Source organism: Neophocaena asiaeorientalis, unplaced genomic scaffold (genome assembly GCF_003031525.2).
Source record: "Neophocaena asiaeorientalis asiaeorientalis breed wild unplaced genomic scaffold, Neophocaena_asiaeorientalis_V1.1 scaffold256, whole genome shotgun sequence".
NCBI lineage: Eukaryota > Metazoa > Chordata > Mammalia > Artiodactyla > Phocoenidae > Neophocaena > Neophocaena asiaeorientalis.
Window position 1 is genome coordinate 892,067 of NW_020185324.1, and position 12,615 is coordinate 904,681.

Sequence of the window (12,615 nt, forward strand, 5' to 3'; positions counted from 1 at the left end):
AGACCCTTTTAATCAAAGGATGGGAGACCTTCCCTCAAATAACTGGGGTCAGCCTAGGGTCCCATTCAGCTCAGAAGAGCAAGAGAGCTATGCCGCGCCTTCCTGCAGTACACAATGCTGCGTTTTTAGGTTAATCATCCAAGGATATTACAGTTACTTTCAATAGTTAATGAATAGCTTCTAAGTGCCTGCTTCATTTAATTGTCCAAAGGCCAGTTGGTCCCAGAGCATATAAAGCTGACAGCTGGCTAATGAGAGCATTCTCTCTGAGCAGGGGAAGCAGGGGAGTGGCAGGGTCAGGGAGCTGGGTTCCAAAGGAGCAGGGATGCAGAACAGAACCTGTCTAGTTCTCTGTGCCTTTGCCCTTCTGACGGGCTTCCTGATGATCTGCCTGGGGGCCTTCTTCATTTCCTCGGGCTCCCTGTTCAACTGCCAGGGGAACCTGATCCTGGCCTATTTGCTTCTGCCTCTGGGGTTTGTGATCCTTCTGAGTGGAATTTTCTGGAGCACCTACCACCAGGCCAGTGAAAGCAAAGGGGTGTTCAGCTGTGTGCTCAGACAGTACGGTGCTCAGGGGGCCCTGCCCCTGGCCACAGTGGACAGGTACGTGCTGAGAAGCCAGAGGACTGGGGAGCACTGAGGTGGGGCTGAGTTCCGGAAAAGGTCAATGACTTCTAATCCACTGGCGAGCAACTTACACGTCCCATGGGGCTATGTGTCTACAACTGAAGCTTTATTGTCAGGGAGTTACTCTGGGATTAGACATTAGGAAGAATGGTGCTGCCTCTGGGGAAAACTATGAAGTAGAGGGAGTTTATGCCAGAGAATAACCACCCTTCTCCCATCACCACTGAAAAACACACCAAAGCCAATTTAAGAGGCCAAACTCATTTTCTTTTGTTGTATCATGGGAGCTGTCCTTACAGGCGGGTGATGGTTAGTCATTCCTCATAACCTGGCTACCAGGTTGTAAGGAAAGCAAGTCCCAGACCAAATTCTGTCACGCAACAAATGAGCAAGCAAGCATAAAATCAGCCATATAATCTCTTCGTGAACTCAGTGAAGTCCCAGCTTTCTGTACTCTTGGGTGTTCTGATCACACATTGCATGAAAGATTTCCCTGAGACAAGGCACTCATATTCCAGAGGTAAATTATTTTAATTGGTTAACCTTACTACCTCATACCCATTAGGATGGCTATTATCAAAAAAGCAGAAAACAACAAGGTTAGCAAGGATGTGGAAAAACTGGAAAACTTGTGCACTGCTGGTGGGAATGCAAAATAGTGCAGCTGCTCTGTGGTACGGAGGATCCTAAAAATATTAAATATAAAATTACCACTTGATCTAACAATTCCACTTCTGGGGATATATAGACAAAATAATTGAAAGCGGGGACTTGGACAGATATTTGTACACCAGTGTTCGTAGCAGCATTCTTCACAACAGCCAAACTGTGGAAACAACCCATATATCCATCAGTGGATGAATGGATAAACAGAATATGGTACGTACAAAAGATGGAATATTATTCATCCTTAAAAAGAAAGGAAATACTGATGCAGCTATAACATGAATGAACCTTGAAGACAATACGCTAAGTGAAATAGGTCAGAAATAAGCCCAAAAGACAAATATTATACGATTCCACTTATATGAGGTACCTAGAGCAGTCAGATTCATAGACAGAATGTACAGCAGTGGTTACGAGGTGCCACGGGAGGAGGGAATGGAGAGTTACTGTTTAATGAGTACAGAGTTTCAGTCTGGAATGATGAAAAAGTTCTGAAGATGGATAATGGTGATGGCTGCAAAACGATGTGAATGTATTTAATACCATTGAACTGTACACTTAAAATTGCTAAAGTGGTAAATTTTATGTTATATGTACTTTACCACAATAAAAAAGTTTCAGTTAACCTTATGGTAAGTATCGGACAACCAAAAATCTCCTAGTTTTTGGCTGAACACGGAATCATTTAGGGATAAAACCTCAGGCATCATCCTTAAGGTACAGTCTGCAAGACTCCATAAATTCTTTTATTCTCTTCATCTAAAATATTGGGTCGGCCAAAAAGTTTGTTCAGGATTTTCTGTAACATCTTATGGAAAACCCCGAACGAACTTTTTAGCCAAACAATATTTTAGCTACTCCATGTACCTTGAATATAAGTGATTTTTACCCATGACAGTTGATTTTTGACGTGATTATGCTAATTAATAAGATACTAATTACAATGACCAAAACCCATTTCCAATGTTTATTACACTAACTGCAAGGTCTCTTTGCAGATAAAAGATTAAAGATAACTGAAGTGATTGTAGAAGATGCTTCTAGAGTGATGGTTTTCTTTCTTTCTTTCTTTCTTTCTTTTGGTATAAATGTTAGATGATTGCCTCCAGAGTGTGAATTCCTGATAAGAATAACTGATTGCCTTTAGGATGTAGCTTAATTTACTAACACATGCATAATATTGCACTGTCTGTGCTGAAATACTTTAAACTATGGTATCACGACACCTCCCTTTTACTGCCTCTTTCTGCTGCATCTAATAGATGCCCAGCCCACTCAGAATGGCTAGTAAGTCAGTAAATGGTTAAGTTACATTCCTCAGAAGCATTTGCATTCAAAATGGGTACCCAAAGGGGTCTGCAATGGTGGAGTTCAGGACACTGGGAAAGCGAAGCAGTGTGGGGAGGCTGGGGGATGGGAGAAGTAGATGGGACATGGGGGCAGGCAGCAGTCATCCTGGAGCCTCTCAAATCACTCCAGGGAACAGCTCAACTTCCTGTCTTCAATGCCTTTACACATGTGCCCCATGGCACAGCCTTGGCTATTCTGAGTGAAGGCTGAGATTTATGCTGTACAGTAGATAGCTCCTCCAGCTCTTTGGTTTTGGGCCTGGTAACATTGGAATAGAGCTGTGGCTACAAATGGCAGTCCCTGTTCTGTTGTGGTTACATACCACAAACACTCCCTGTAGGCACTGGAAAGACTCACTCTATAAGCACACAACTAAATCAAGCTCACCCTCCCGCTTCTTCACCTCCACGCCACCCGCAATCCCACTCACGACGGAGAAGCCAGAGGATTTAGCAATTAGCAACACTGGGCAAGATTACCGATGAGTACATCAGCTCTGGCATGAACGGCTCCTTTAGCCATTGGCCTGTTGGCATGGAAAGGACCACGACTGAAATCTACATAAAGTTGTCAGTTGAAATAGTTTGAGAAATAAGTATGGCGGCGGGAGGAAGGGCGGCCTAGCTGATTCAAAGAGTGATAGGAAAGAGAGAAGCATCTGATATAGTTCCGGAATCTTCATGGAGCTGGTTTTCATTCACCATTTTGTTGGTTGTGAGGATCTGAGACAGTGAGTGCAATCGAGTAGAAGAGGATGTGTGTGAATGGGGACAAAAATGTGAAGAACTAAATAACTGGATAGAGAGATGCTCCACAGCCAAGGCCCCCATGTCCCCTACCCCTGCTAAGGATCTCACACTGAAAGTCCCTGGTTCCAATGAGTAAGAGAGAGGGAATAGTCTGGAAAAAGATGAGTATAGAGGCACACGTCCAACGGCTGATAAAGAGGGTTTTGCTGGAAGAGCAGCACATTTTTAAAAACCTGGTGATGCCAGGGAAGAACATCTGTTTCAGAATCAATGTTTCTTAACAGTTTAACTTCACACGATGTGATTTGAGAGAGGCAGACATATGCCTCTTTGGCATGAACTGCTTAAATAACACATGTATGCTTGTGGCATTTTGTCCCCCAGGCCAGATTTTTACCCTCCTGCTTATGAAGAGAGTCTTGATGCTGAAAAGCAAGGCTGTCCTGCAGAGCAAGAGCCCTCGGGTGTTCCTCCACCTCCCTATACAGAGATGGGCCTCGAATTTGAGGATGAAGGTGATGCCCACCCGGAGGCCCCACCATCCTATGCCGAGTCTGTAGCAGACAGGGTGGAGGCAGCAACGCCACTGCAGGACGCTGAAAGGCAAAACCAAGAGTGCTGAAGCAGGGGAAGCTCTCCAGCCCTCATGACGCACCCTCATGGGATGCAGCTGCTAGTAATAAACCCAGGCAGGGACTGTGGGAGGAAAAGCCACATCAGTGATCCCACATGAGAGTCTGCAGAGGGGATGCTGCGTGTGACAGCAATGCAATTCCGCACACGTGCTTGGCCTGCAAGGGCAGAGCGGAGCCCTGGAAGGGTGTGGTCGGCACCAGGCAAACGTTTCAAGGGATCTCAACCCAGGTGAACTTTTGAACTGCCAAAGTGTTGTGAGAGCTCTGCTCCACGGAGAGCTTTTCTGCTCTCTCAACTCCTCTTCCATCACCTAGACCCCCAAAAGGGTGGAACAGATGCTGCTTGGACACCACGTACCTTCATGTACCGCATTACCAATAATCACAAAGGGAAAGCATGCTGGCAATGAAGGGGCATTATCATTTAAATTGTGGGTTCTGCTGGCTGGCTTTGAAGTTATCCTCATTTATCGTATTACCAGAGTGACACAGTAATTCACACTGTAAGAGATTTGCCTCTGGAACCCATGAATGTTATTTTGAATGACTTTATTTTGAATATGTGTATTCTATTTCTCTGTGAAAGGAAAGTGATTTCACTATTTGCTTTCAAAATGGTTCAAGTACAAAATCTTAAATGAGTATTTTAAGAACGGATGGTTGTACAAGCATATATGATAAGATTTCTTAGAGACTCAAGTTGAATAAAGAGAATACTTAAAAATTCATCATACACAGGATTCAGGAAAAAAAGAATTTGTACTAGCCATAGGTTGTATTAATACAGAATTGGACATAAATCTTGAAAAGTTTTAAAATACACATATATTTCAGAGAACCCCCCTGTAAACCTCTAGGATTTGAAAGAAAGGAGACTATATTGTAGTACCTTAATCATTAACAGAAAATTCTTTGTGTCTCAAGATACAGATCCAGGCACTTTTAGACTTAGGACATTTATTTTAAAGCCCAGTGATTCCTCGTCAGCTTCATTATATCTTATTATAAGTTTTAATACAAGAGGACAAATCAGGTGGCAGAATGGTGGGAGGAGATGCAGCCTGATGCTTTAGAGCTTGAGCAAAAACTTTCATCTCTCTGGGCCTCAGTTTCCTCCCCCATCAAGTGAGGACTTTATGTTGGGATTAATATCTAACAATTGGGGAATGCCTTTTATATCACAGGCACTGTGTGATGAACTTTTTACGCTTTTTATTTAGCCCTCACTATAGCCTTCAGAGATAAGTGCTATGGTTATTCCCATTTTACAGATGCATACATCGAGACTTTGAGAAGTTAAGAAACCTTTCCAACAACATAGTTATTTCCAGGAGGGTGAAGAAAGTTTCCTAGGGGGCATGGGAAGACATATCGACTTCACACTTTTGTGCTAGGTTGTGCTAATCCTGTCCTACTTCCTCCTCCCAGGGAACAGTTTGGACTTGTCTCCCACTTGAGGAAGTCGGCCCTAACAGGAAGTGGAGCCCCAGGGCTGCAGCACTATCTTAAAGAGAGGCAGCAGAGGTTGCTTTAGGGTTAACAGTCTGGCTGCTCTTTTAAAATGTAAATAAGCCCTCCGTTTTCTGCCTAGGAGCTTGGCCCTCACCTCCTGGTGTAATTTCCTTTCATCTGATTCTTATACTGTTGATGAAAGATGGTTCCTAATGATAACAGACAGCCTTGGTGAACGGGTGCAGGAGGGCTCTGGACAGCGGTGGGAAGGATGGAGAGCTTTCAAGAGGATAAGGGTTGTAGAGATAGGATGGGGCCTCTGTAGCCTCCTCTTCCCTGTTATTGCTGAGCGCTCAGATGAAGCATGTCCTGACAAATACACAGGAAGCCATAAAAGGAAATCCTGGTTCCTTTACACAAAGCAGGACTTTGGGCATCTGTGATTTGAATCCTTGACATCAAGAACATAACTGGACATGAAGGTCACTCGTGGTTGTCCAACAGGAAGGCGGTCATTTATTAGCAAGGCGATTTATTATTTCTCTCTTGTCATCTCTTTCTATTCCTCTACTTAGATGGTTATCCTGAAATTTTCCTTGGGGTCTGAGCACATTCACTGACCTGAACAAGCTCTATAACCGGGCTATCGTCCAGAGTTTGAATTTGTAATAGATGGTTTTTCCAACTACTGGTAGTCATGTGAGACAAATGTAATTTTGGTTTACATAAGAAAATTGTTTTAATCTCTTTCCTGCAATAAATTTTGTACTTAAACTTTCCCCTTTTTTGCTGTTTTGTATCAGAAAAAAAATCAATAGAGGAACGTAAGTCAAAATTTTATTCTCCATGTGGAACACAGCATCCAGATGAGTTAATCTTTTTGCAGAGCCTAACATCATTGAACATCAACTATTGAGTCAGAAAATGAGCCATGTGCCTTTCATAAAGAAATACGACTAAGAGACATTTATTGCCTTTTTTTAAAAAAAAACAAATGTACTCTGAAGCAAGCATCAGAAACATGGTTACTACCCACAACAAATCCTGCCTTTGAGAGGCCTACCAATTAAAACCCACTGGGCGAGTCAGACAAAAGTGTCCTGTTGCCCACAGATTGGGAGAAAATATTTGCAAATGATGTGACCGACAAGGGATTAGTCTCCAAAATCTACAAACAGCTCATGTGGCTTAATATCATCAAAACAAACAACCCAGTCAAAAAATGGGGAGAAGACCTAAATAGACATTTTTCCAAGGAACACATACGGATGGCCAAGAGGCACACGAAAAGGTGTTCAACGTCGCTAAGGATTAGAGAAATGCAAATCAAAACTACAATGAGATTATCACCTCACACAAGTCACAATGGCCATCATCAGAAAATCCACAAACGATAAGTGCTGGAGAAGGTGTGGAGAGACTGGATCCCTCCTACACTGTTGGTGGGAATGTAAATTGGTACAGCCACTATGGAGAACAGTATGGAGATTCCTTAAAAGACTAAAAATAGAACTACCATATGACCCTGCAATCCCACTCTTGGGCATATATCCGGAGAAAAACATGGTACGAAAGGACACATGCACCCCAACGTTCATTGCAGCACTGTTTACAACAGCCAAGACATGGAAGCCACCTAACTGTCCATTGACAAAGGAATGGATAAAGAAGAAGTGCTACATATATACAATGGAATATTACTCGACCATAAAAAAGAATGAAATAATGCCATGTGCAGCAACACGGATGGACCTAGAGATGTCATACTGAGTTAAGTAAGTCAGACAGAGAAAGAGAAGTATCGTATGATATCGTTTATATGCAGAATCTAAGAAGAAGTGATACAAATGAACATATTTACAAAAAGAAACGGACTCACAGACTTAGAGAATGAACTTATGGTTACGGGGTGGGGGGAAGGGTGGAGGGGAGGGATGGTTAGGGAGTTTGGGATTGACATGTACACACTGTTATATTTAAAAAGGATAACCAACAAATACTTACTATATAGCACAGGGAACTCTGCTCAATGTTATGTGGCAGCCTGGATGGGAGGGGAATCTGGGGGAGAATGATACATGTATATGTATGGTGGAGTTGCTTTGCTCTGCACCTGAAATTATCATGACATTGTTAATCGGCTATACAATATAAAATGAAAAGTAAAAAAAAAACAAAAAGTGTCCTGTTGTGATTAATGAAAATTCATTGGCCACCCCTGGAAGATTCACTCAGGGGAAGTAGACATTGTATCCCCTCTTCCTCCTGAAGTTTACGATCAATTTAATGGTGATGAATTGAGAACCACAATTCTGTGAATGGCAGGCAGGGCACTTAGACTATGAGAAAGTGCGGTCTTTACCCGTTACCTCCTCTGAAATGTGAACGGCGGGGTGGGGGGCTCACGTGTCAACAAGGGAAGGGAAATTCTCAGAGGTGATGACTGTCCAGTGTTTTATCTTATCACGTCTAAGAAGCCACCTCCACCCCCAGAAGATGAGCATGACAAGGTCAGTTATAGAACCCGCTGTGCCGCATCTTTTGCACACCTGAAATGTAGAGTGTATACTTTGGGCCCCTCCACTCAAAATCTCCCACTCGTATCCATCCTTTAAGATTCTACTTAAGCACACTGTCTTTGGTGAGGTATCTCCCCAGCCCACTTATTTTGTAAGGCACACACTAGGTGCTAAAAGACATGGGAAGATGATAAAGACACGGGTTTATACCGCATCCCTTCACCATATTCTACGCTCCGTGACATGACAACTTAGGCTGATGCACTTACCAAGTGGGTCGTCAGCCGCATGAACCGTCCACTGATGACGTTTCCAGCTGGTCGGAGTGGAGCAGGTATTCTGCTAAGCTCTGCCGCCTCGGATAATCTCTTGCTGTTTGCAACTTCTGAAGGGCCAAAGACTGATTTACTGGGAGTTACCTCATTTCCAAAGGTGTGTGATGTCTCAGCCCCTTCACCACTCAGGAATGGAAATCTCTTCAAGGCACGTGTCTGGGATATCAGGGTCCACGTGTTTGGCGAGTAGCCGGTGGGTAATCAAGCAATAAAATGGAGTCATCTGTTATATCACTACCAGTTCCCCTAGGTGCATTTCAAATTCCCCACACCCGCCACAGGCCGTGGCTGATGGATGTGTTGCCAAGGTAAATCCTGTGCCTTACGCTGAGCCACGCTGGCCAATCAGAAGTCGCCATGCCATTAACCCTGTCATTGCCTGTATTACCCGCAGAGAACACTGGCTCAGTGTGGCCAACTGTCAGCCCATTGTGCCACCATGGGATTGGTCATCAATCTGAAGCTTCCTGTGCAGAAAGCCTTCATGTCTTGTGCAAGCCCTTCAGCCTGCAACATCACGCGGCACTATTTGCACCAAGAATACGGTAGATGTAGGCTGCACCTTGGATCAGTAAGATTGATAAAGGATCTCATTTTAATAATGGCTGTCTATCCATTTCCAAGGTCAGTCAATAAACTCAAGAATCATAGATGAGGCAAAACAACTTTTTGATCTAGGGGACTGGCTAACACAGCAGATTTCACATCCTCGGTCCCCTCCCACTAAGCGCCTCCCTGGCACACATACACACACATTTCCAAACACTCCCTGGGAGGGCAGTGGCACTGCCCTCTTTGGGAATCACTGCATTATATACACTGGTGCTTGTCATTGCTCTGGAAGCACGCGGTGCAGTGAGTGGACACCTCAATCCCAGCCGATCACAGGAATGGCCTGACAGCTGCCATACTCTATCCATAGTCCCTCCCACGATTCTCTCCTGTGGTCCCCACGACATTCGTGGACCTCTCCAGCCATCTACTCCTAAGAGAGACTGGTGGCTGAAGCTCTGTCTTTAAGAACCAAAGAACGTTATGTGCAGAAGGGTGACTTCCTGTCTTTCACTTCTCCCGAGGGTAAGGCAAGAGGATGTGCATGTATAGCTCAGCAAGAGAAGCTTGACTTTTATGTAAAGCGGAATTCATACCTTGGCAGTGAGATCTGAAGCAGGTTCCAGAGGCAGGCTGTGTCCTGAGCCACTAGAGGACCTTCCGTTTTGCAACCTCGCTGAGAAAAAGCTCCATAAAAATAGGTGGCTGTGCAGCTGCTTCTTTCCGCAGCTGGGCCCAAGAATTTGCTTCGTCTGATATTTATAACGTTGTGTCTGCTTCAGCCCCACTCATGCAAGCCAACCTCTCACTAGACCCAAAGCAAGCCTCTTCTCCAGCCATCCTACCCCTCCACTTCTAGTCTTTGTTCTTGCTACATTCACCCCTGGTGAAATTATAGAAATGGTTACCAGGCCCAGGAAACTCCACTCTCTGGGAAATCCCTTAGGTGCTAGTGCCTTCCATCTCTGAGTCAGTCTCTCTGTGTGTTCCCACAGCCGGTTGCTTGTGCCGCTGCTGTAACCTTCATGTCTACCTGATTCATTGTGCACGTCTGCCATAGCCTCCCGTTCCCAAACTACAAACTCACAGAAGCAGGGATAATATTTTATGCATCCGTTTGCTGCACCGAAGAAACCCAGGACTCTGCACACAGTAGTCGTTCAACTGGTGTTTGCTGAATGAATGAATTGTATTTGTGTTGCTGGACACACATGACTCCATACTGAAATGAAGAAACAGGATTTTAAAATGAGGATTAATTTACATTTGAACTTCAAAGTTCGACATGATGAAAAGTTCAGCAACTTGAGAAAAAATATTGAAAAATAGGCTTAGCTGTCTAAGCCTGAGTGTATCTAGTTGTGCTGTCATCAACCTCCACTTTCTTTTTTTTTCTTTCTTTCTTTTTTTTTTAATACATTTGTTTATTTATTTTTGGCTGGGTTGGGTCTTCGTTGCTGAGCGCAGGCTCTCTCTGGTTGCAGTGAGCGGGGGCTACTCTTCGCTGTGGTGCGCAGGCTTCTCATTGCGATGGCTTCTCTTGTTGCAGAGCACGGGCTCTAGGCATGTGGGCTTCAGTAGTTGTGGCACGCGGGCTTAGTAGTTGTGGCACACGGGCTTCGTTGCTCCGCAGTATGTGGGATCTTCCCGGACCAGGGCTCGAATCCGCACTGGCAGGCAGATTCTTAACCACTGCGCTACCAGGGAAGTCCCATGGATCTCCACTTTAAAGATGATGAGAACCAAAGCCACAAGGCAAGCTGTATTCCATTGCTGATAAACTTCATAACTAGTTCCTTAGAATCTCAGCTCAAAGCCACCCTACTATTATTTTTAAATCAAGACACTTGTGATGAAAGAGTAGATGCCACATTCGTTTCTTCTGACGCCCAAAGGCAGTTTTGAGCACTTTGCCTTCTCTGTTCCATTTATTTACTAAGTTCCCGAGATCATAATGATGAATACCAGCCCTTGCAAGTGTTCTGCAAGGCAGACTTATCAGAAGAGTGACCACTACCGGAGTTTCTCAAATGGCAAGACAAACAAATAAGCAAAAATCCACAATTCTTGTGTAAGGTTGAAATCAGAAATTTCTTTTTTATTAGCTGCTAAAGGTCCTAGCAAGTTTCTGACAGAAGCATAGATAGAAAATGGAAACAAATACCTTGCTGGGAATGTCTCCCTGCTTGCCCTAATCTTGACTACAGCAATAATGCATTTCTGAACGGTCAAAGCGCACCATGTTATCTGTGCCAATGACATGATAAGTGGGTGCGTTCCCAAGGAAGCAAAACATATGCAAACAGGTCCTATGCACCCAGGGTTCTGGCTGAGGACTGACGGAGGCTGCCAGGGACACAGTATCTTTTTTCTGGGCAAATAAAGCCAGCTGTGACCCTCTGCTTTCCAGCAGGGGACCCCACCCTCCCTGCCATCTCATCAGGCCCATCACTGTGCCACCAGCAAGGTTCTCTTCCAGCATCCACTTCATCTCCTACTTTTACAGCATTTCACTGTCTCCTTTTACAGCCATGACCAGTAAGATCTGAACTGTGTCCAAACAAGTGCATGAAAACAGGCCCTTATTGGGAGATAAGCTAGCAGAGTGAGAAAGTCAGAGAGACAGCCAACATGGTAGTATTTTGCCTTCTCAGCAGGAACTAGTATCAACTCATGTACCAACCCACGTGATATAATCAAGGCGGGGCCCGAAAATGTTCAGCATTCATTCTCAGAGTCCTGCTAAGAAATGACCTCCCACCTGTGTAATGAATGGCTGAATTTGAAGGAATGCAGCCTGCTTAACAGCTAGTATTGATATTATTTACAAAATAAGAGAGAAAAACACCCTTTGATATGTTTTGTTGAAAGTGTGTCATTGTGGTTTGTGGAAAGCTCTTGAAGATGTGAAGGGGGTGGCATGGGGACTTTGGAGATGGGAAGGAGGGTGAGTGGCCATCAGGTGGTTGGTTGGCATGAGGTGGGCTATTAGGAGTTCTACAACTTTCACCCATGGGAGACCTGACCTGGGATGAAAAGTTAAATCCTCCCGCTGCTGAGGAGATCCTTCTTAGGTCTGTCCGGGAGCACCTGGGGCTCAGGGTCAGCTGACTTCTGGCATTGCACGCTCCTCCGTTACTCCAGAACCTTCTCTCACCTGACACCAATGATGCACAGATGCCCTGACTATTCCCAGCCCACTGACTCTCTCTCAAAAGGGCAGGTTCCCTTGTGTGATAAAGCAAGATATCAGATGACAGTGCAGCTTTCAGAGGCAACTGAAGACCCTGTTGCATTTGCAGAAACTGACTAAAACCCAAACAAAACAGACATTTGTTTCTTTCCCCACCTACCCCGCCCACCACCAAATCAACCTTTGTTTTTTTTTCAAAGTCATAAGAGGCACAAACAGGTAGCAAGAAGGCATGAGTGAAGCGTCCCCCGCCGAGCGCGTTCTTTTGGCTGTGGTGAGTGATCTGCCCTCCGTTCAGGTGATGACAGTAGGGCCCCTCCGGCCGGTTCTCTCGTGAATCTGGGATATTTTCAGCGCGATGGCTATGAGAGGGCTTAGCACTGCCTGGAAAAGGAGGAAGAAAGTCTGTGAACAACTCGAGTCAGTCACAGGAGGGCCGCAGGGATGGGTTTCTATTCCAAGCGTCTGGATTCAGTTCTGGTTTGTGGATCTGGACAGCTGTTCGCTGGTCCCTGGTTTCCTCTTCCGCAAGAGGAG

General features: G+C 44.7%; 2 protein-coding genes across 2 annotated transcripts in view; one reads left to right on the forward strand and one right to left on the reverse strand.

Annotated features, from left to right (window-relative positions):
• Positions 1-283: 283 nt before the first annotated feature.
• On the forward strand, positions 284-6,258 carry TMEM252 (transmembrane protein 252). Its single transcript, XM_024734200.1, has 2 exons — positions 284-603; positions 3,777-6,258. The coding sequence occupies exons 1-2, from the start codon at positions 326-328 to the stop codon at positions 4,012-4,014; spliced, it is 516 nt and encodes a 171-aa protein (XP_024589968.1). The 5' UTR covers positions 284-325; the 3' UTR covers positions 4,015-6,258.
• A 4,699-nt stretch (positions 6,259-10,957) lies between these two features.
• The window catches only part of PGM5 (phosphoglucomutase 5), a 181,656-nt gene continuing 179,998 nt past the window's right edge, over positions 10,958-12,615 (reverse strand). The window contains exon 11 of the mRNA XM_024734323.1: positions 10,958-12,462. Coding sequence (XP_024590091.1) covers positions 12,373-12,462 — 90 coding nt within the window. The 3' untranslated portion in view covers positions 10,958-12,372. The remainder of the gene's footprint in view (positions 12,463-12,615) is intronic.